This window comes from Rhagoletis pomonella, unplaced genomic scaffold (genome assembly GCF_013731165.1).
Source record: "Rhagoletis pomonella isolate Grant_MI unplaced genomic scaffold, Rhpom_1.0 Rhpom_scaffold_00013, whole genome shotgun sequence".
Classification (NCBI taxonomy): domain Eukaryota; kingdom Metazoa; phylum Arthropoda; class Insecta; order Diptera; family Tephritidae; genus Rhagoletis; species Rhagoletis pomonella.
Genome location: NW_023458567.1, coordinates 8,793,202 through 8,818,202, shown reverse-complemented (window position 1 = coordinate 8,818,202; position 25,001 = coordinate 8,793,202). Strand labels below are relative to the sequence as shown.

Sequence of the window (25,001 nt, the reverse complement as noted above, 5' to 3'; positions counted from 1 at the left end):
GGTTGTAGCGGCACTACAAGTTTAGTTTTATGCTGTTTTGTTGATCTGAAGCTATATTTACCAGCAGGCAAAGATGAATACTCACGCTGCGTAACTCAAATGAGCAGACTAGGGGGCGGAGACTATTATAAAAATATGTATGGTTTATAAAGTCGGTTGAGGTAAGTTTTGCATACAATTTTTTCTTTAATAATTTTATTTATTTAATTTAATGTTATACATTTAAGCAAAATATTTGTAAACTAGTCGTCGCTTTTAAAAATTCTTATGTCTCGCGAGCTCACTGCACAATAACTTTAAATTATTTAGAATGCTTTGAAAGCCTCAATATTCCTTAATTTGGAATGTGGTAGCTGGAAAATGTTTTTAAATCCATAGTGGGCCTGAAAAAGACTGACGATGGTGCATATTTTTAGTAGACAGAACTTCACACCTTTCGGATCCTCTCACCTCTGTACCAGAAGTCAGTAGGGAGTCCTTTTTTTATTTTTACAAATTTTCGTGCATTATACGATTTTTTTTCTTCACCCCATCACCACCACGTTCAAGGTCTACCGCGCATATACAGCGGTCGCAGCGCCTCATTGGGTCCCGGTATATATTCATTCATATTGAGTACCATGGTGCCGGGAAAGTTTTTGCCTTTCACTTCACGATTTATACGGTAGCTGTTGCGATATGGTTGTATGGCATTCGCATATGTTTGCAGGCCATATGGCATTGTCGCCGCATTTGACACATCTAGCAATGTGGCCGTCGGCGTCGGATGATGCTGTTGCTGCTGCTGCTGTTGCATAGCGGCTACATTGATGTTCTCAGCTGATAATATTGCCGGTGTATGCGGTGCATACTCAAATGGGCCACCATTGATGGCGGCGGCCAGTGGCGGATGTAGTGCATGTGTGGCGGATTGCATGGCCGACGTTGCTGCATTTCCACCACTCAAATACGGACTTATCGGCACAATTAGTGGGCGTGTCGGTATGAGTTGTAGATAGTGCACGCCAGCGTCGGACATTGCCTGTGGCAGATATTGCATGAGTACGGGCGTGGGCTGAGGCATAGTATCACTTGAAATGCTATTGACATGGGGCGCAACGCCTGTTAGCGGTGCAGCATGTGGCACGATGTTGACGCTACTCAGCCTTTGTATGGGCGTGAAATTACTCTCCACATCAGGTAGTTTATAAGAGGGTTTGAAATTGTTTGTGTTCGTGTTGCTGTGGATGCTGCTGCTGGAGCTGGCGCCAGCATTGTTTGCGACATTATTTGAATGTTGTGCGGCTATTTGGCCATAGTTGGTGGCATAGGCATTGAGCGAATTCAATTGAGCATCCTGTATGTTCGGCTTGATCATCAACGAAGCGGACGAGGGTGTGCCGCCGTTAATACTTTTTCCAGACTTTCCAACTATTTCGGGCACAGAAATCGGGCTGGCGTTGGACAGTGCTATGGCGTATAATAGTAATAGGGGTAATTGAAGAGAGCATGGGGCGCTGTGTGCGGTCTTTGGTGATATGTGGGATGTGGTCGAGTGCACCGCACTGGCGTTGTGCTTCTTCATCTAGTTTGCGGAAGAGAAAAATATTTAAACTATTTATGTCTGCAAAAAGGATATTAGAGTTGTATTTACTGCTGTGTATGTGCATATATTAGGGTGGTCCAAAAATAAAAAGTAAAGTCGACATTTTAACGCACCACGCACACCCTAGGATTGTTCTACATACACATATTGAAAAAAATATACTACTGTTTTTATTGTTGAAATAAAAAAAAACACATTTAGATGTCGCTCAAAATTTCCCATGCTTTTATAGAAAAAGAAAAACTTATTTCATTTGTTTCTCTTCAGAAGACCTTTAAGAATGGTTGGTTGGTTGTTTATTTACCCTTTTTTTAAATTACTATTTTTATGGTCCCGAAAAATCGAAAAAATGCAATGTGGGAACCATAAAAAATCGTTAATAAAAAATGATTAAATAACAATGGGTATTCCATGAAGTGTCCGGAAGAGAAATAGAGTTTGCCTATTTGAATATGTGGCTTTTCTAGGATTCTATAGCCCTTCCGCCAAAAAATGCGTTTTTCCGATATAAAATGAAACTTTGAGCGACTTCTTAATATTTTCTAATTTAACAAAAAAAAACTATACATTTTCAATACACACTCATGGACAAAAAAATAGGCCAAAAATTCAAAAAGGATATTGTTTGCAACTTATATTTATTTTAATAATTTTCATTTAAATATACATATCGTCACCTGAAATTCAAAAATACGTAACAAACATCATCGCTGAAATGCAAAAAGTCATAACTAATAAAAAATTCAAAAACCACTTTTTGATTTATATGATGGATTTCATTGAATTACAACTCCTCACATCATTTTATGAAAAAAAAAAAAAAATATTAGTCACGACTTTTTCAGTTTCAGTGGCGATGTTGTTACGTTTTTTTGCATTTCAGGTGACGATATGTAGCTCGACCTATAACAGAAACCACATAAATAAAAGGTTCAAAGCTTACACAAAGTTTACAAAAATGAATCAAATTTCAAAAATTCTCATCAAAATCAATCTAATCAACGGTCAATCTAAAAAATCAATTTAAACTGCCGAATAAAAACTTTGAAATTTTGACGAAAATTTTTTGAAATTTGATTCATTTTCGTGAACTTTGTTTAAGCTTTGAAACAATTATCTATGTGGTCTCCGATACGGATCGAACTTTATTTTAAATGAAAATTATTAAAAATAAATAAATAACAAGTAATTTTTAAGCAAAAAACACCACCGACTTCAATTCTCATATAAAAACTTTGGAGTACCATTAATTTTTTCATGATATAATGATCGGATCTAAACCAAATTAGTATAGGACCACCGTGACTCACCTTTCCGATAGAAAAAGAATTGTCGAAATCGGTTGAAGTGGTCCAAAGTTATGAGGTAACATAGATAAAAAAAAAAAAAATATTCCGACGAATTGATAACCTTCTTTTGTTTTTGAAGTCGGTTAAAAATATGTTGAAAGCAAAATGTTTTTGAATTTTGCACCTATTTTTTTGTCCGTGAGTGTATGTATGTAGAACGATCCTAGTGAGAGCATTAAAATTCCGACTTTACTTTTGTCCCCCTTGTATTTTTGGACCACTCTAATGCCCGGCAATGCATTTCTTTGCTAAGACGAATTCACTGACATATTTTCACTTAGCAGTTTTCAAACAATATTCACAATAAATTTTCCAAATGTTCCAGGGCACTGACAGTACTGCTGAAACCTGAAAGAAATAGTGCCTTAACCGAAGACCGAATCCCACTCCCATTCGGAACTGTCTTTATCCAAAATTTCTCCACGGTATTCAGAAATTTAGTCATTGGTCGCGCATGGTGTTGCTTGGTGCTGCCGCATAGCCTAATTTATGTGGCCCGTATACAACTCCGAAATAACGAAATTTCGAGACTCGACTGGGCATTGCCTACAATAACTTCTGTAGCATCTGCAGGAACAAAACCATAGAGCAGCTTCTTTGTAAAAACAAAAAAAAAAACAGATTTCATGAGTTCACCGCGCTGTTTGGCTTTTACATAGCCTTTCCAACCAAAAGCGCACTTTGTTACTTTTTAGGGTTTTCGTTGCCATTTTAATCTAATCTGAACTAACCTATAAATTTTTTTTTTAATTCTGCTTTATTTTTCAATTCATTCCACTTTTGTACGTGGGATCTTACTTTTATAATTTAGTCACTGTTATCCTTTTCCTTTGCGATATTTCTTCAAGTTTTGTATCCTTTTCAGCACCACTGCTACACTTTTATACTTTTCAATGCCTTTTTTGTATTTCGAGAAGTTTTTTTATTATTTTAATTTAGTTTTTCGCGCGGTCAAAAAAGTTTGCATTTACCGTTACACTGCGCTTACAAACGCTCCTGACGACCTTCATAGCTTATATAACAGCAACGCTGATTTGTTATGCGGCTTTTATATGCGAACCATAAATTTTACCACAAAGACGCACTGCATTTAAACAACACTAGAGCAAACAAGAAAAACATTTTTTAAGCATATGCGTATACATATGTATGTACATATCTACATACTACATACATACTATATGTGTATGCATGTATATTTGTTCAACAATTTTCCTCAATTTACCTACTGTTTACCGGCTTGGTCATGAACATTTGCTACTGCTGCAGTACACATTTTCTGTTGGGGGAAAACTCAGGAAAATCAAACGCAGACCGGTGTTTATGTATTGGCGTGACAAACAGGTTAATTTCATGGCCAATGTCAGCAATGGCTTGCCCAAAAGTAAAAATCAGGAAGAAAATTTGCGTTGTATTGGTAGCATTGCTGTAAATAGCAAAGCATAACATAACATAGCATAACATAACATAGCATAAGATAACATAGCGTAACATAACAACATAACATGGCATAACATAACAAAAAATAGCATAGCACAATATAACAACATAGCATAGCATAGCACTACAACTTAACATAAAAAAGCAATACATAACAATATAAGCAGTGGAACATAACATAACATAGCAATAGAACTTAACATAACAATATTGATAAGCGCAAGGAGACAAAAGAAGAATATTAAAATATTGATTTGCGGGCATCAAATAGGCTCCGAAGAAGCACTCAAATACCTAGAGCAGACGAAGCTCCAAAGACCACTTGTCAGCAGTAGGCGCTAAGGCGGCCCGCGAATTCTCCCCATTACTGGTGAACCTCTGGGCGATAGGAGACGACTCCTCTCCACAGTTGTGGACTCAATACTGCATATATGCAACGCCTGCTTAGGTCGAAGCAAAAGAGCCATCTACGACCAAGCGAACGAATGGGCAGGCATAGTGCTTTTCCGATTGCCTGCGCATACAAAACGGTATGCTAAGATCCGACTTGATTTACTGCGAGAAAAATACCACTGGATATTCACGCCACAGAAATACGCTGTACAACATACAAGAGTTCAAAAAACATTTGCGCGAAATTGCTCTATGGAGGAATGACAGAGTAGATGGGTGCATTCCCCGAGTGGACGCTGGATTTACAAACTTATCCCCCGTATTAAAGAGCTTCCAATTATTGGAAAATCTTTACCATCCAAATTTCCTTAACGAGGTTGAAAGCGCGGAACATGTTCCTTTCACGCTTCAGCAATATTTCAGGAGGGCTAAGCGTTGGACATCGGGGAAATTTTAGTGAGTTAAGGACCTACACTGACAAAGGCTTTCACTCGTTTTACTCAACGTAAAAAAAGCTACAAAAGTCTCATAGCATAACATAACATAACAACACAACGGCATAACATAACATAGCGAAACATAACATAATGTAACAACGTAATATCCCCAAATAGTTTTTGGGGAGTGTTGCTGGAGTGACAGTAGTGGGAACGCGTACTTGCACTTATACCAGCCCTGCCTTTTATCCTTGATACGCTTTTGTGTAAATGTTAGCGCTTGTGATCGAAATCGGCGAGTAGGATAAGGCAGGATTAAAGATTAATCCTAAGGATTAAGGATTTATAGGATTAAGCAGGCCTGAATAAAGTTTTCATAACTCAATTTGAGGCACCTCGTTGGTCTACATTACCGAATTGCATCTAGCTGTATCATTGGCTTATTCATTGCATTCGTTATCTATATAACTAAGAACCTAGTAGAGTTGGATGCGCGACATTTCCGAGCAGTTTACTTTTTTTTTGGTATTCGGAATTCCACATCTTTCTATTCCACTGGACCGGCAGTGGACTTTCATAGATAGGATAGGATTTCTATCTATCTTCCTTTTCTGTATAAGACAAGTAGCCATCGCTGTGGCAAAACTCACCCACTTGAAATACACAGCAGTCGTCCGTTGTCCGAATGAAGACCCACGCGAACTATTTTTCGATCTTTGAGGCATCGGTTTAGTTGATAAATCGATAATTTCTCGTCTGTAGGCTAGCGTCAGCACAGCTTGCTGTACGGTCTTTCTTCGCAATCTCCATAAATTTTTGGCCGGGGTCACGCATAAAAACAGATTTTTTTTTTGCCGTGCCAGGATTCCCACTAAATAGTATCTCCCTTCCAAAAAACAGATTGAATTTGTCATAGAGTCGGGGTTCCCTCATCTTTCCAAACCACGAGTGCCTGTTAGGTGCTGTTTTTTTTTTTAATAAAGGTATCATTAGTAAGTAAGACCGTTTTAGTAACCTTAAGACCTCCATGTCCTGCCCAAAAGTGTACTGCAATCTCACTTTAAATCATTTCCCGATCTCATACTTTAAGCATTCAACTTGAGTTCAATGCTCGTCGTGCAATGCTCTGTCGATTGGCGTACGCAGTATGTAGCAGCGCAGCAGCTAGACAAACGGGTGGTAAATGCAACTAAAAAAAATACATAGAAACTAGCATTACCGGTCCCCCGCTACACATCTACACAGCTTAAAGTCTTTGTATGTGTCTACATGAAAATTTGCTTGCGATCTCTGTGTTCGCTTGCAGCATTTCACAAATGATAAGCGCGTTGTTTACCGCATGCCACATTTTTTTATTATTATTTATTTAATACAATTGTCGTTCACTCACTTCCCCCTCGTTAAACTGGCTCGTTTTGCTACTTTTTTCCGCCATGCCACATTGTCTTGGTTGTATATATGTGTTTTTACCCTAATTGCATATTGTGTCTTTTCCGCAGCCACTGCATTGGCGCATGCGTTCATCATGAGGTGGCTGTGTAGGTATGCAGGTTTAGCTTGCTCAGATAATCGCTACTATCGAGCTAGTGGGGTCTAATGTGTTTGGGCAAGATAGCTAAGTTTGTGCTTCTCCTGCCGTAGTACATATATACATATCCACAAATTTCATAAACTTGGTGAGATGTATAGTGGTGAATAGAGTAAACCAATGAAATTCGTGCTTAATTTAGATGGTTAGGGTGCACGGTATTTTAAAAACCTTTTGAGAATTGCAGAATGAAAAAATAACCAATTATGTATGATCGCTCCTTTAGAATGCTGAGAGTAGAACTGCACACCCAGCCTTTAAGACATTACGGCTTTTAGCCAACGATACGAGTATATCCGACAACGGGGTGTGTGTATATCACATTTCTGCGGTTACATAGTTTGTAAATGTTAGTGATGAACTAATTTTTCCTATTGGGTATGCATCACACGATTGTTATTATGAAAGCTTTGTGAACAATAGCTTGCTGGTGTTTATGCAGTTAAGTTGAAGCTTTCTTCTCTAAACGACAAGCCTAAAAATAGGCAACAGAAAACGTTTTACACATTATCAATGCTTATAATTTTACAGGATGTTCTAAAAGGCGCGTGCGTTATACATCAGAAAAACTATAAAGTCTCTAGTGGCAAAAGTATACATTTAAAGTGCCGAGTTTGTAAAGAGAGTGCGGAATGTTTAATGACATTAAAAATTGTCATGGGGAAATAATAAAAACAATGCAAAATAACCTACTTCATGCATAATACACATATTAAAAAAAATTCTTAATATGAACTTTATTATTTATAGCTATGTGCTCCAACATCTTATTCCAGCTCTGCTGAATGTATTATTTGTCCATGAAATTTATTTTACTCGCACGCTTTCTACGCTAAATACCAAATTATGTTGTGCTGAATAAGTTTTTGAACAATGATTTGCTTTATATAGCCTTCATTTTGTATAGCTATGCACCCGAATATTTTATTCAGCTGTGCGGAATAGGTTTGTATATGAGTATTTGTTTTATTTTTGCCTGCTATTTCTTTTACTCACACTTCACTTGTGCTATTATCAACTTTTTTGTGCTGAATGTTTTCAAACAATATTTGTAGCATTGCTGAACCTTAAAACGTTGCTTACTAAAATAAAACAATATTTAATATAACTCCACAAGCGCTGAATATCCGCACAGTAGCACTATGTATGTAGTTGTCTTTATATCAAGCGTATATAGAGCTGCTGATCATGCGCTGAATTACTGTTTTCTACTTTACATTGAAACGTATAAGGTACTAGAATTTCTAATGTACATATATTCAACAGCTCTGTATTACAATGTTATGCTCACGAAAATTGTTGGAAATGTGCAAAAAAAAGGTGCTGAATAAGCCGTACGTACATGAAATATTAATCATAAGCGCGCTGAATGTTTAAAAGTATGCGGCATGGCGTTAATAAAATGCTTCAAATATACGCTGAATAAGATTTAAAAACAAAAAGGTGTGTAAAAAACATTTAAATCTACATGGGCGCCAAATATTTGCAATAAACTAATAAATTTGGTGCTGAATAAGCTTAATATTAAGCGAAAAATGCTTAAAGCAAAATAAACCTAAATCACTAAAAAAATATTAAATTAACTCGGCACGCGCGGAATAGGAGTGAATTTTTAGTTTTTGCGAAAAAATCATTGTGCTGAATACGCGCTGAATAGCTGCTAAATTGAACATGTTTAAAACGGCATGTTGCAAAAAAGTTGCTTCAATTGCATGAAATGAGCATATTTCTTGCGCTGAATAGGCATTTCGTAAACTCAAAAGTGCTGAATATAGCTATGCTCTGTTGCATACACTAAACATTTGCATATTCGTTGCGCTGAATGTGCATTGAATACACGAAAGGGCGCTGAATATGTCTAAATTAGTTGAAAAATGTTTTGAACGATTTTCTTAAGCTCATATCCCTGAGCCTTTATGCGCTGAATAAGTTTTGTAAGCGTATATGTATGTGCTCTAAAATTTTTATAAAATTAAATTAGAAAAATAAAAATTGTGCGAATACTCGACTACCTCTACTGAACTCACAAATAAGCTGTTAATCAACATATTCAAGTACCGGCACTATCGCAAATTTGTTGCCTCTGCAAAAGTCTCCATTCATCCAATGTAACATAAAGTTGATGCATTCGATTAAAATTTGTCTATTAAAACGGTTTAACTGTTTTTGTTTAGCGTTGCTTTTTTGTGTTTCTTTGTTTCTAAATGGTAATTTGCTGCTGTTGATACTGTCAAAACGTTGATTTCATTATTAGCTAAGCGCTGTGGCTTCTTATGAACCATACAATGCACTCGGATGTTTTTTTTTTTTTGAAACTTCCTATCTGTTAAATGTATTTATTTGTTTTTTTTTGTTTTGTTTTATTTCTTATTTTCTTTAACTTTGTTTTTTCTTCTATTTGGGATTTTAACGCAGACATTCACTTTCGAAAGCAATTCAGTGAAATGATGTAAGGCACTCGCTAGCGCTCAGTGAGACTGGCCGCCTCTTCACTGTGACTTCGCTATAGTACTTAATATATAGTTAAAGTGTGTGCGTGTGTGTGCGTCAGGCGGCGGAAGTGGTGCAGATGGTGGTGATCAGCTAAGCATGACGTCATCACTTTGCACTAATTGGAGCATTTTGAGCCGACGTAATTTCATTAGGGTTTAAATAGTTGGCATATTTCTCAGTGATTGTAAGCAAAATGTTTTTCTCAAGATTTTCTGATAAACTTTCTTCTATGAAAATTAGGGCTGTGCGATTATTCGATTACTCGAGCAAGTTGGTTAATCAATTATTCGGTTAATCAATTACTCGAGTAATCAAGATTTTGATTACTCAAAACGATAATTAATCGAGTTACTTGAAATATGATTACTCAAAAAAAATAATTTTGCTCGTTAAAAGAGTTTGCTTTGGAAAATGCTTATTTTCTTTTTTACATTCTGTATATGAAAAAAATTTTTTGTTTTTATTTTTGAAAACAGAAACGTTGTTTTCAAAGTATCAAGGAACTTTAGCTACTTTATACATATGTAAAGAGTTGAAATGTTGATTACTCATTTTACTCGAAATTTTGATTAATCATAAAGCAAATTACTCAAATATTTTTGTTTTTGGTTAATCAAAAATCTTGATTACTCGAGTAACTGAACTTTTGAGTAATCATAATTTCCAATTAATCGAATAATTGAGTTATTTACTTTATGATTAATTAAAATTTTGAGTAATCAATTAATCGCACAGCCCTAATGAAAATACATACATATGTATGTAAATTTGTTATTTTGATAATTACTTTTGCTATTTTCTTTTTACATTTAAGCTCAGTTGAAGCATTCAAAGGGTAAGTGGGTCAGAAGTGTTTTGAGGTGGGCCTCGCTTAGTAGGTAATCTCTTAGTTACAACATTGTTAACACAAATTCCCCGCTTCATTGCTTAACGGATTTTGCGAATTATGAAATTTTTGCATTTAAGCAAAATTTCTTGTTCCTTCATTTTATCATTCAATCAATTTCCTCTGTACAGCTGTCATAATTATTTGCAGTTTGCGCTGCTGTCATTGTAATTGTAATTATAGCGTACGTACCATGCTTTATTGCCACAGTGGATATGTGCAAAGATACCCTGACATAGAAAAAAATTAAAATAAAAAAGCAAACAAAATATTTATATTTGTAGCAACAGGTGCCAATGACAGTGAAAAGTTTGGCAGACAATGACTGAAAAACGTAAGGAAACACAGACATGCGCATGTCATACATATGGACATATGTACATAATGGATGCTAAATATTTAATGGTTGATTAGTCAACGAAAATTAAAAAAAATAGATTAAAGAAAAAAACTGCGTAAAAATGAAATGGAAAAATTGCAAAAGTTACGAACAATAAACTCAAAGCTATTTGTGGTAATTTTTATGGAAGCCATTATTGAGACATTTCCCTATCTAGCGAAATTATATAGCTGGAACATAAATTGCTAAAATGTGCAACAAACAACGCAAAAAGATTAATTAAATGCGTGCTGAATTAGTGCTGTATTATTTAATAAAAATAAAAGAAAATTTACCAAAACCTGCACAAAAAAAAGCATAAAAAAGCGCTAAAAAATGTAACTGAATGTGAGCTGAATTAGTGCTGAATTGATTTACTTACATTATTTTACTGCAGTTTGCATAAAATGTAGTCCTAAATGAGCGCTGTATAAGAAATAAGTTCAGCTGAGTAGTGCAGAATTGGCACTGTTGTGAAAAATATTTCATCATAATTTGCCAAAAAAGAAAAATAAATTCATTAAAATCTAGGGCTGAATGGGTACAACAAATCTTGCCTACTTTAATCTGCATTATTTTACAATTTAAAAGATTAGTACATAGCGCCAAGAGATAGCCTTGAATGTGCGCTGAATTGGGCTGAATTAGGTAACGTTTTAGCTGAATTGGGCTGAATAGCTTAAGAATATATCTACAAAGGCAAGTATTCAACAAAATTAAGTGCTTTTATTGCTTACTACCTCAAATTTCGCACAATTTGTTGCATAGATTAGCAAAACATTTCTGCAACATTGCTACCACTACAAGTAGCATTGTGCTGAATGATCTAAAAATTAGCTGAATTGTAGTAAGAAGCCGAAATCAAAGTTTAGGCAGTTTATACAATTTTACGCTTTGAAAATTGCTGAATTATACTATAAAGCACGTTGAAATGCGCTGAATAGCTGAAATGGAGATTTGATTTTATGATATCTAGTGCAATATTTATCATTTTCTTAGTGCTCAATTGTGCTGAATAAACTCCACTGCTGCCGAGCAGCTTAATTTTGTGGTATTTCAGAGAGATACCGCACAGAAAATCTAGTACGCGGATGTTGCTGAATAGCAATATACTTAGCGCAAACAATAATTCTTGAAAGTAGAAAAACAACTTACTTAATTACCAAGCTCGTAATATAGGCGCTGAATTAATGCTGAATACAATTCAGCGCAATTATAAAGCTGGCAACAATTCGGTATGCGCTTACAGCATGATTTGGAATTGCTTTCGACCAAGAAATGTTAAACCAAGCACTTTGGAATGTGTTTTATAGTGGCTGCAACGACAATAATCTGTTTTTTTTGTTATGCTTAATTTCCTACTTAATTTAATTTTCACTTTTTTAAGCTGATAACAATTCACCTAATAAGTAAAACGGCTGCGCTGCTGAAATTATCGGCTGAACATCTGCTGCACTTGTTGCACGCACAATTTTCCAGCGTACATACATGCCTTGGCAGCAATGCCAACAGCGTCAATTATTTTTACAAGGCCATAAAGTTTAAAACATCAAAAATACCAAAGGCATTGTCACACCTTGTGCCTAGCCAAGAGGAAAAACGTTCCCGCAATGAAGGTTGCTGACATCAAATTTTTCACAGATACGCAAATCACTGCCTTGGAAAGAAACTTGCTTGAACAGTATTTTTGTAATGTTCCAACATACATACATATTTACTCCAACATATGTACATACATACATACATACATATGTAAGTGTTAGTCAATTTTTTCCCCATTTTTATGTGTTATTCGGCAATAAATTTAAGCCGCTGTAATGAAATATTTCTTTTCCCCCATCACTAACAAATGCGTACTTGTTGATGTTTGCCAATTTGGCATCTGATATATCACTGACAAATGCAAAATTTCGTATGCAACATTTGGCATCGCAACTAAACTTTCAATTTCATTTGGGCGCATCATTAAAATGTCAATGCTGTCGCTGGGGCGTTGGTAGACTATGAATTTCGAAAATTTTGAATTCAATTTTCAAAGCGCGTGCGTGGAGAAAATTTTAAAATTCTTTGTAGCGCACACAGTGGGATAACTGCAGCTCGATATGGGATAAATGAAGGCAATAAAATGAAGATAATTAGATATGCTTGTGTAATCGCGCATTAGCTGGTTATTTGCGACATCGCTCCAATTTAGGCCAACTTTAAATGTGCACTGTACGAGTAGTGCTTTGCGCTCTGACAATTCGGAATATTGTTATTCAGCAATCAAAAAATTCGCAAACTAAAAAGTAGTGCAAAAATCACAAGTTTTTATGTCTTTTACTCAATTCAGCACGGTATTTTAAAACTTAGCTTGCATAGAAAAGCCTTAGGAAATTGGTCTCATAACTTCTTAGCTCTGCGTATTCAGCTCGTAAAATTTGAATTCAAAGCAATTCAGCTGAAATAAATTTTTGTGTTTTTTTACTTGAATTTAATAAAATAAAATGCAACATGAAAACAGAAATGTAATTCAGCAATGAAAAATTCGAAAATCAAAAGCAGTGCAAAAGTCACAAGTTCTTACGTAGTTTACTCAATTAAGCACTGCATTTTAAAGCTTTGCTTCGGTCGAAAAGCCTTATGAAATTGTGTTCTCTCTGCTTGAGGTATTCAGCTCGTCAAATTTTAATTTAAAGCAATTCAGCTAAAATACATTTGTGTGTTTTGCTTGAATATAATAAAATAAAATGGTGTATGAAAGCAGAATTGTAATTCAGCGCACCAAATAGAGCTACTTGTGAGGTTAAAAAGCTGTGACGATACAACTAGCATCTGTTTACCAATACTTAGGGTATTCAGCGTAAATTCAGCTAGGTCATATTAAAGCTATTTTTGACTTCATATATTCTCCATTAAAATAATCTTCAATTCAGCGCAAATACGAATATACATTTCAATTTATTTCGTATGTCAGACCAATAATTCGATTCGGCTTATTACAAATCTATTTTTAGTATAGGGCAGTTTTGCGTATTTTTGAAGGAAGAAGAATTCAATGAAAATGCAATTTATATGGTTATAATCTGGTCAGGGATTCATTAGCAGTGCAGCTGGTATTTGTTATGCTTTTTTTCTGTTGAGAAAATTATAACAGAATAATTCAGTTCATATTCAGCCATGCAAAATGAGAGGCGAGGCATGTGGTTCTTAAATTTTCGTGATTTAACCCAACCAGATCTTACATTGTTGGTATATGTTTTTCCTGAACAATATACTATTCAGCACCAAAGCATAAACCGAAAATTACAAAGTTGTTTTGAAAGCTCCTAGAGCGGTGCTATTTTATCTTTTTATAATTCCGCGTATATTCAGCACACGGAAAATTAAAAATTTGTAGTTATACATCATTTCGCGTGATTCAGGCGAAAGGAGTAATGCGGCCTTTTACTTGTACTTACTTATACGTACGTATTTTGCTGCGGCGTTTTAGAAATTTTGTGCACAACGTACGATTCAGCGCATATTCAGCTTATCGAAAAATAAAAGTTGTGCGATATTAAGATCGTAACTGAAATAGTTCTTAATATTGCAGCCAAATATGCAATTCAGCACATATTCAGCACATTTTAAAATAAAAATTTGTGCTCAAAACTAAATTTCATGTAATTCCAAGTTATATGTTATTAATATTTAATTCAGCGCATATTCAGCACATTGGAAAATGAAATTTGTGTAGAAGCAAAGCTGTGAAAGTATTGGTTTTAATTGTTTTCAGAATAATGTATGATTCAGAGCATACTCAGCACAATTAAAAATTAGTTCAGCGTATATTCAGCTAAAAAAACACCAAACATTAATATTGGGTTTAGGAAATACAAACCAAGTGCAACCCTGCTATAGATACGCTCGTTGTAAACAAATAAAATATAAATGCTTAATTTAAATTATTTTTTTTTTAATTTCTTCTCATAATCGTGCGTGAATACAAAAAATAAAAAATAATATTAAAAACTAGTTACAAAGGAAACTCGAAAACTAAGCGAAGTAGCTGTCAATAAATAAAAAGCAGCAAATGGGAGTACATATAAAGTACACCCAACATCTGATGAGGCCGCTCGATCCAGCGCGACGTTGCGATGCTGAGTATCAAATGCGTTTGAGTCATCAGTGATGATGCGGTGGCAAGTAGCTCGCGCCAGGCGTTGCCACTGGCGGCAGGTACGCAGAATCTGGTTCATTTATGCTCGTCGACGATGCACCGCCAGCTGTCGAGCTACCACCATGCAGCACTGACGGCGATTGGTACTCATATCCCGGCGATGTCGGCGGCAAATACTGGGAGGCTGGACCGGATACTTCGTGAGTGGTGCCCAAGAGAGTGGATGGCTTGAATGGCGCCCGACTACTGTGCTCATCATACCCTGAGTTATCGGAAGCAATAAAATTGGTACTCAGCGCATGTGGCTTGCTGGCGCTGAAACCAAAATGACCCAAACCTTTGTGTCCCACCGCATAGGAGGGAGTATCGTAACCACTGCTGCTATGATAGGAGCTACCCGTACCGCCAGCGCCATGATATGAGCCAATAGCTGGGCCAGCAGGTACGCCATAACTGGTCGAAGGTATGCTGGGTGCACTCTGTGAATATCCCTGACCGCTGTAACCTCCATGGCTGCCGAATGAAAGTGTTGCGCCGCTGGCAATATGGCCGTCTTGTACGCCATGTGCTCTGCTGTTCAAACCCAATACTGTGCCACTACTACTGCCATGGCCGCTGTAGCCATAGCCCTGCTGCGGGCTATACGACACTGAATGGCCGCCAGCCGCGCCAAAGCCGCCGCTAGAATGACCACCAAATGCGCTGCTGCCACTATGTCCACCGCCGAAGCCGCTGCCAAACCCACCCCCGCTCGAGTGCAAGGAGCTGCCAAAAGTGGGGGCATACTGATAGCCACCGCTGCCGCCGCCACCACCACTTGAGTGCACCGCATGACCACCGCCGAAACTGCCGCCCGAGCTGTGCGTCAATGAGCTGGCCGGTATAATGAGGGTTTGTATGTGTGGACGCGATTTGGCGTGGAATTTATAACCGCTGCCACCACCGCCAAAACTGCTGTGTCCCAGCAATGCTGCGCCGCCTGATTGGAAGTGAGGTGCACCGCTGCTATAACGATAACCACTGCTGCCAGCGCTACCATGACCCAAATGGCTGTGTCCAGCAGCAAAATGGCCACCGCCGCCGCTATGACTGCTCACACTGCCCGCGTAGCTACCATGCGCAGGCTCTGTCTGCACAATGTATGTCTCAACTTTTGGTACGCTCACATGTGCGGCGCCGCCTCCGAAATCGTAGCCAAAGCCAGCACTGCCGCTTGAACCGAAACTGGCCGAACCACCGCCATGGCTGCTGTAACTATCGTAGCCGCTGGCGCTGGCGCCAATCGAGGCGGGCGCAGGTGGCAGATATTTATAGGATGGTCCGTGATAGCTGCTGCTGCCGCTCGATAGTGGCGCTTCACGCTTTGGCTTGACTGCGACGCTGATGCGTGACTCAGCTTTGCGCTCAGTTGTTGCGCTGGCGCAGGCGCTGGACGCCAAAAGCGCCATTGCGACGCCAAACCAAACCTGAAGTTAGATGAGAACAATAACAAAAATTTGCAGGTTAATTTTCGATGGCATTTGCTTAAGTAAAATTAATTTAATTCATTTGATTAATGTAAAGTTGAGCTTTTGGAATTTCAAGTTTTCACTTATTCTTCTTCTTCACATTAAACGCTTGCACTGTAAACAAATTTCACTTAGGCTTTTTTTAGATTTCCATTGAAGGTTCTTTTTTCACTTAAACTTACAAAATATTTCATCGCTGCGGAATGCTGTTCTTCTTAAATTGCTCAGCACTTTTCTTCCGCTTCACACTTTAATTCGTTTTTAATCGCTTCTAGTTATCCTTTTGCAGCCACTATTCAATTGGTTGACTTCGTTGACTCTTTTACGTATCCAAATTCGCGCTTTTCTTTAATTCGCACCGTTCCGTTGCCGACAAGTGCGCGACTAATGACTGCCACGGCAATGCCGTTAGTTTTTATATACCACACTTTGAAGTGCTGACAGCTGTGATGATGGCATGGTCGTCATGTTGTATGAGTAACCGCATGCTGTGTGGCATACACGGTAAGTTAGCTTGAAAGTGTGTGTGTATGTGTGCATGCGTCCGTCAACTTTTGGTTGTTATTTACACGCTCTCCTTTGTCACTTGAGCGCGTGCGCAATCTACCTCTCTCTCTCTCACTGGATGGAAGAGTGCATTGATTTTTTAGCGACGGCGCTTGATATGGATCATTTAATATTTTGGTTGACGAACATATGTTTCTTGTTTTAATTTTCATATGTTGACCTACATTGCTTATGATATTTGATTACAACAATAATAAAAATAAGCCAAGAAAAATTCCAAAGGTGCACATTTGTAAATAGATTACTGATGCAGAACCTTCCGAAAGTAATTAGTGCAATGGTATGTTTTGTTACATTATGTTATGCTGTGCTATGCTTTGTTATTTCATGTTACGTTGCGCTATGCTATGTTATGTTATGTTTTTTTTACGATATTTAAAGCGAAATTATGTCATGATGTGATATGTTGAGTTATGTTATGTTCTGTTAAGTACGTTTTGTTATGTTACATTATATGTTTGTTAATTTTGATTTTTTGCCCTGTTGTGTTATGTAATATTACGTTATGTTATAATATTTTATGTTAAGTTATGTTATGTTATGTTATTTTATGCTATGCTGTTTGATGATATGCTTTGTTATGTCATGTTTTAGATGCTATATTATGTTGTGTTATGCTATATTATGCTATTTGATGTTATGTTACATTTACTTAGAACTTTAATAATAACTTTAATTGCAAAAAACTTAGTTTTTAAAAAAAAAAAAGTATTACTTTTTTTTGCTAGCACTTAGAGATAATGACTAGTAGGTATGTAATGAGAGATGAGCCAATGTCATTCTGCTCAATTACCTGTGCTGTTGACAACAAAGACTTAAAAGTTAAAATTAATTTGCGCTGAGGGAATGATGGGCCAGCGCGAGGCAATTGTGTATGTATAATGAATGAACGCGCGCGCAAAAAAATAAAAAAATTTAAAAAAATAAAAACTAACTCCTGGGAATGGGAAAAATGTTCAAAAATTAATTGAAAGTGTAAGTGGTAATTGAAGACTGGCCGCAGAAAACAACTAAGCCAAGTTCCAAAATGATGAAAAATGTTACACATTATAGCCCGCAGGTCAGCAGTCAGCTAAAAGTACAACAAAATACTAGATACCTACAATGGCAACAATCAGCGTTAATAGTAGTAAGCGTATTTCAATTTTAATGCCAGCTTGCGGCAAATAACTGTTTAGGTACTTAACAGCTGCCATACAATAACAACAACGCCACCACCGCCACAGTTCAATTTCAAACTAAAGACTTAAGGCACAAACCCGTTCACTCAGTTAACGCATTTCTACTGCGGTTAGCATGTAAATGATTGAATTGTATAAGGTAACACGCAAACAAAAAAACACTCAGCTAGCGGAAAATCGAGAAAAAAGTGGCTTAATGTAGCAGATTCGTAGCAATGCAAAATCAAAACAAAACTAAAAAGTCAAAACAATAGCAAGTAGTAAAAAGCAAAAGAAAGAGCTGGCATGCTTCGTAATGTCTAATGTATTTAACGCGGTTTATTTGTGTGTGCGACACCGCAACAAATGAAATTTTGTTTAGAGGGCGCTTATTTGAATTAATGATGAGTTAGCATTTGAAATTTTATGTACATACAAACATACATATTTATGTATGTATCAGCGATTTTAAGGCATCGTACTTTTCTACTATGTACTTATGTATATGTAATATTTATTTAAAATGGTGCGCGCTCCACATACGAAAGTGTACAGTTAAACAATGTGACCCTAAATATGTTATCTAGATGAGGCAATTGCTACAGATTCGTTGGATCACGTCGTGTAACAGAGCTTCGGTTGGATGAGCATTAATCGTTGTACATTAGGGTGATCCAAAATAACTAACTCAACGAATTTATAACTTTAAAATTAACTTTTTACTCAGAAGAAAATTCTCCCATTTGGATTAATTTGTAGATATTCCAATTTTAAAAGGTGATGGTGGGCATTTGAAGTTTGCCATGTAAATAACAAGTAAAAGATTTGTTTTCATTAAAACTTATGACTATTTAAACGTTTCAGATAAAATTTTTTTTGGGGCATATTCTTGTAGGGCATTAAATTATCCAAAAAATGGCACTGAAGTTCAATAAAAAAATAAATAAATAAATGGACTAAAACTCTCGCTGCTTCTCTGACAAATCAAAATCAATAATCAAAATTTTCTACGCATTTTGTATAATTTTAGTGTATTTTTTTTTCATTTAACATGAATATTTCCCATCATAAAGCCCTAAAACTGTATATTTCTGCTTTTTTCGACTTTCATAGCACGTAAGTATATAAAATTTTGAGTTAAGACAATAAAACTTAGTCATTTTTGGGAGAATTTAATGCCCTGCAAGCATATGGCAAAAAAATTGTATCTCCAATGGTTCAATAGTTATAGAATTTTTATTGAAAACCAATTTTTTACATATTATTTACATGGAAAATTTCAAATGCCCACAGACACCTTTTAAACCTGGAATACAAATTTTCGAAATGGGAGAATTTTCTTCTCAGTAAATGGTATTGGTATTGGTAATTGTACTGGTAATGATAATGGTAATTTTAATGGTAAATGTAAAGTAATGGTAATGAAAATAATAATGTTAATGGCTATAGTAATGGTAGTAGCATTGAAAATGGTATTCGTATTGGTATTTGTAATGGCATTGGTAATGGTAATAGCAAAGAAAATTGTAATGTTAGTAGTAGTGATAGTAGGTGTTGTATTAGTAGTGATAATAGTATTGGTAATGGCAATGAGAATGGTAAGGTAAGATAATGGTAATGACAAAATAAATTGTAATGGTATCGGTAATTGTAATAGGAAATGGGAAGGTAATGTGAATGTCAATGATAGTAGTACAGGTACATAATGGTAGTGACAATGGGAATGGTAGTGCTACTGTTATTTGGTAATTGTAATGGGAATGGTAATTTGAATGTTAGTAGTAAATGTACAAAGAAACTCGTGATGGTAATGGTAGTGGTAATAGTTGTGGCATTGGTAATGGAATGGTATTGGTGATTGTAATGGTGATATTTATGGTAATAGTAATGAAAATGTTTATGTTTTGGTTTAGAAGACTTCCAGAGTCTTTGATTAGGTGCCAAAATACATATTTTTGCTTTATTTGCAGACTTTCCAAAGAGTGCGAACCTCTTCTCTTAAGCGTGAAGCATTTCAAATAGTTATGAACGAAACATAGCCCGCAAAGCTTTTCAGAGCTTTCTGCTATTTTTACCTCAGCGCGCACAGTGTTTAAGCGTTCTCTGGCGCAAAGTAAAAGCTCTTGGAAAGCTTGGTATGCAAGCTTATTAAATGGCCAACTCTGGTCTACTTACATAACGAAAGCCTCCCAAATTAAATAGCTATATTCCTTTAAATGAACGCAAGTTTTATTTTATCAAATTGTGCATAACCGTAAGTAATGTGTGTGTTAGTAATAATATAAGTAACGGTTAACAGTAGTTATTTGTTTTTAAAAACTATATAGATATTTTAGAGAACTGCCTAGTTCCTGTTATATGTAGCTTATTTGTGAACGAATATGCGAGTACTATCTCCCCTCCTTATCTGCACGCATACACTATTATTATCCAATTTGTTCTCTAGCTCCCCTCTCTACCTCTACGCTGCCTTGAATAGCGCATACAAATTACTCGGCGCCATATAAATGTAACGACCATAGCGCGCATGCTGCGTCGCTGCGCCCGCATAATTTTGCTGTGTTGCATCGTTCATGAAATTCTCACGCATGCGCTCATATATGGGTTTTACCAGCGGCTGCTGTAATGGTGCAGCTCGCATCATCGGATAGGCTTCAGTGTAGAGTGGCGCGCGCTCATTAGCGCCTATTTGCGGCATGCTGCCATGCGTTTGATCGTGCATATAACCCAAGAATTGTGAAGCGCGAAAGGGCGCCTGGAAGTTTAGTGGTTGTGGCGGCGGTGACGCGTGCTGGCCCTGCGGCAAGGGTGGCAAACGTGGCAGTGGCGGTAATGGCGGCGGTAAAGTGTTTTGATTTGCAGGCTGCTGCTGGGAGTGGCGCTGATAGACCGATTGTTGAGAAGTGGATTGCTGCTGCTCAGGAGATGGCTGCTGCTGATGCGAATGTGACGGCGGCGGTGGTGGTAATGGTAGCGGATGTTGTGGCGGCTGCTGTGACGCGTATTGCTGATATTGCGTTGGCGCCGGTGGTGGTGGTGGTGGTGGTGGAGGCGGCAAAGGAGGCAGCGGTGGCGGTAGTGAATTATATGCCTGCGCTTGTTGTTGCCGCTGCTGTTGCTGCTGGCGCAGTTCCTGCAGCTGCCGGTGCGGATGTATATGGGGCTGATGCTGCTGTGGCCCTACATTTGGGTGGTAAAGTACGCTCATTGGCACGAAATAAGTTGAGCTTGTGCTATACGATTGCCCGTTACTACGCGCTGCCATTGTGGCTGGGGTATCTCCTGGGAAAACGTGTGGCGCTGTACGACCAGGACCATGCTGTGTGGATGGTGAATAGACTTGTGGAAAGTAAATGTGCGAAAATGTTTGAGGCGCTGCAAAATTTACGCCCAAACCAGCGTTAGACATGTCATCGAATTTACGCGCCTCTGGCGTGCGCTGCTGATACTGTTGTTCACCGTTTTGTGAGTTCATCATGGCGGCGTCCGCAGAGTTGGCACTTCTGCTCGTCAACTCATGGCTATCCTGTGAATTGTAGCCAGGATCGTAGAGTAGGCGTGTTGACTGCATAAACGCATTGGTCTCATGATTGTCTGGTACATTATTGAGTTGGTAGCCGGGTGAGACAAAGCTCTCGCCAAACTGCAGTTGGCGCTTGCTAACATTGGAGGCGTGCGTAATGGTGGATTCACTGGCACATTGAAGGCTGCGCCACAGCAGCATGAGCAGGAGTAGAGGTGATTCCGGTAGATGCATTTTCATTGGCTCTCAGCGGCGCTGATAGCTGGTGCTAAGGTAGATGAGTACTCTCAGCTGATTGAAGAAACGCGGCGTAGTGTTTCTAAAACATTTTTTACAAAGTCAAGCTGGTGTTGCCAGAATAAAAGAGAACTTTCAGTTAGTCATACGAAATCTGCGTTACATATTAACACTATGTAAAGACTGCCTGAAATCTAAATTCGTCTACAATATAGGTCATTAGCATCAAACAAGAAGGAAATAGCTGAGTGGTTGAAGTAGATCATACGAAATCTCTGCAATTTGGGGGCAGCAAAAAGAACTAGGCGACCAGACGACTACGCACAACTTAACAGTTTTAGCAAGCGCTAATAGCACGTGTCCTAAGGCAAGACCCCTAAAATGAATGACTAAACAGCAAAATAGCTAAGCTTGGTTTACCATCTAAATCAGTTACGACCACAAAGCAAACATATTCTCTCGATCTTATATGAAGACTAAATCTCTCGGTCGCTATAGAAATTCACGGTATAAAAGTTCTGGTGGCTCTCTTCACTTCCATTCTATCTTCCTCTGCCTCAAATCTTTTTTCTTCACATCCCTTTCTCTTACTTTCCACTATTTAATCTCATCTGCTCTCATTCATCTACTCATCTATGACCGATCTGAGCTGTGTAATTTTTCTTAAGCTTTCAGGGTCCGTAAAAAAAATCGGTGCTATTAGCCACTAAATAGGTGACTATGAGCAAAGCCCAGTCTAATCGCCATTGGACTAGATTAGTGATGTTCAGAGAGAGCTTTTACTCTGTGCTCGTCCATATAAAATCTACAGAGAGCTTTGAAGAGTGCCGCCAGCGGGCGCTGTTTTGATCATCTCTGGACAAGATGGTCTTTCAGATCAGTAACGCCCAAGGAGTGGCACGGATGCAGAGCTTCAGTTTGAGCAAAAGTTATCTCTGGTCTTATTTAATGGTACATTAATGGAACCTCGAGGGTGTTCTTGAATGCTAAACTTCAACTCCCCATTTAGCATAAGCACAGCTAATCTACCTTGCCAATCAGACTATTTCCACTCCATCTAAACGTCAGCTAGCGCGTGAATGAGTTAGCAATCGAATTTTATGCTTACCCTAAACTTTTGTTAGTCCTGGTAGTTCACAGTGCAATTTCTTCCAAATTTAACAAATTGGCTTTTGCGACCTTCCAATGCGGGCGACAAACTTTAACTATACGTCTACTCGCCTACGCAGTCAGTTTTTATTGGAAAAAATGTCACATACCATATTTAATAAATAATTACAGCGCCGCGGTAATATGAGCCTGCGAAAAGCGGCTTGAGCCGCCTTCGTAATAGTGCAGTACTCTAGCGTTATTAGATATCGGTTTATTTGAACTTAGACTGTCGCCGCGGTCTCAACAATGCATCTCATCCACATGCTGGCTCGCAGCTGTAGGCGACTGGATCCATTACAGTTCCGGTGGAAGTGTAATTCTATCGTAGACTGCGAAAGCAATGCATGTGATGTAATGAAAAGCCGCATTGTGCTACGAGTAAAAAGATAGCGTGTGCAAAAATGTTGGTATGACAATGCATTGTTAACATTTCATGGTCATGGCTAAGTGACGCAATGTAATCGATATCATTCGAAAAGGCGACATGCTTAAGCACGTATGTATGTATGCAAAGCAACTCTTTTGTCGTTTTTCACTTGCGCTTGATCGAAAGTTACGCCTCTTCTATGGAATCCATACAGCATCTCATTATTTACGGTTTTCCGGAAATTGTGTACTTCAAAGGAAAAGGCGACACACCTTCGTCCACTCAAATTTCGCCAAACGGAAGTAGTAGCGTCTCATCCGAGTGGATCTACAATCTTGACCGAGAAGAGATATGATATAACTTGTAGACAGTATGCCTACTCGATGAGTTGATTAGAGCCACGAATTTTTCTTCAGTCGATTTGGATTCCAACGGCGCTGAGTTTACCTTTAGAACTAAAATGCTTGGAAAAGGAAATCCGGTTGGGCAAAATTACTTACTTAATTTGGGAACAGAAGAGACTTCATGTGACGACTAGGTCACGCAAAGAGTTGCACTTTGAACTTTATGTATGTTTAATAGGCGACACTTGTATTCATTTTCTTTTAGCTCCGCAGTTGCAGGAGTCCCAAAGTACTTGTTTGAGAAAAGTTTCATTTACATGTTGGATCTTTTCACAGCCCTTGACGATCCAAAACCTGCTGACGTTTTTGGGTTTACAGAGGTTAATTTCAGCCTACTTCTTTTAACCCAAGAGCATTGAAAATCTTTGGAGTTGTGCAAGTCAGCGAGCTTCTTTATTTACACTTTCACTTAAGTAAAGTTCTTGATGTGTTTTAGAATGAATGTCCGCTATCCCTTGTCAAATTTCGTTTGGAGACCAATCTATTCCGGCGTAGTGCCATCTTCAGTATAATTTTTTGTTCTGACCAACTCTCTCGGAAACAACAACTACCAAAAGTCGTTGACTTTTATCGAACTCCATTAACGGCACATGTCTACAATTCTGCTTGGGTTTGGACCGCTGTTGATAGCTTCTTTCCGCGCACATCTAACCCATCTTTAGCTTTGAAGGCCTCTAACTTAATTAAATATCAATATACAGCACAAGAGTTTCGAAATTTTCAACGACTGTTGATTTTGGTGAACTTTCACAAACCTGAGTATCGCCGAAAAGTCAGGCAAGGTATATATTTCTCACTGCAAAACGACTTCACAAGGAACAACCTAACTATAGTGGACCTATTGTTCCCTAAGAAAATGTTACCTTGAGACATGTCTTCTCCCGCATTTTTCGGTTATATTTTCCGAAAGGTTGAAGATACAAACAAATAACTTCGGTATGCAATTGCAGTAGCCCAGCGTTTTAATGGTTCCAAACCATCTCTATTTAACGGGCAAAAGTAGCTACACCTTTTTCTTTTGTTTTGTCATTTTGTGAGATCGCGGCTAACCGGATGCTAGTTACAAAGAACCGCAATCAGCTGCGGTGGCTATGCCGTTTTCGTCGTACGCTTTTAGCTTTAAGTTTCCTTTGAAGCTTCTTGCTATGTGACTGACCCAATGAAGATGGCTTTAAACAAGCAACACTCAAATACCTATGACTAAATACTCTAGAATAGGCATTGTGTCACTACCACATCTCCCATAAAGTTGGTGCGTTTGATATCGAAGGAAGTTGAAGCAGAAGATAAGAGGTCACACCTAAGTCAGTCAGTCAGATGCGAATTTTTTGTTTCAAGAAATTACATAATAATAATAATAATAATAATAATAATAATAATAATAATAATAAT

At 37.7% G+C, this 25,001-nt stretch overlaps 3 protein-coding genes across 3 annotated transcripts; all 3 read right to left on the bottom strand.

The window, feature by feature from the left end:
• Positions 1–256: 256 nt before the first annotated feature.
• Positions 257–3,837, bottom strand: LOC118748227. The gene is made up of 2 exons (XM_036482602.1): positions 3,733–3,837; positions 257–1,564 (listed from the first exon to the last, which is right to left on the bottom strand). The coding sequence occupies exon 2, from the start codon at positions 1,562–1,564 to the stop codon at positions 545–547; it is 1,020 nt and encodes a 339-aa protein (XP_036338495.1). The 5' UTR covers positions 3,733–3,837; the 3' UTR covers positions 257–544.
• Positions 3,838–14,502: 10,665 nt separating this feature from the next.
• Positions 14,503–16,595, bottom strand: LOC118748226 (loricrin). Its single transcript, XM_036482601.1, has 2 exons — positions 16,382–16,595; positions 14,503–16,157 (listed from the first exon to the last, which is right to left on the bottom strand). Exons 1-2 carry the CDS (start codon positions 16,391–16,393, stop codon positions 14,697–14,699), a joined length of 1,473 nt encoding a protein of 490 aa, XP_036338494.1. The 5' UTR covers positions 16,394–16,595; the 3' UTR covers positions 14,503–14,696.
• A 3,792-nt stretch (positions 16,596–20,387) lies between these two features.
• Positions 20,388–21,683, bottom strand: LOC118748325 (bromodomain-containing protein 4). Its single transcript, XM_036482700.1, has one exon. The coding sequence runs from the start codon at positions 21,681–21,683 to the stop codon at positions 20,388–20,390; it is 1,296 nt and encodes a 431-aa protein (XP_036338593.1).
• Positions 21,684–25,001: the final 3,318 nt, after the last annotated feature.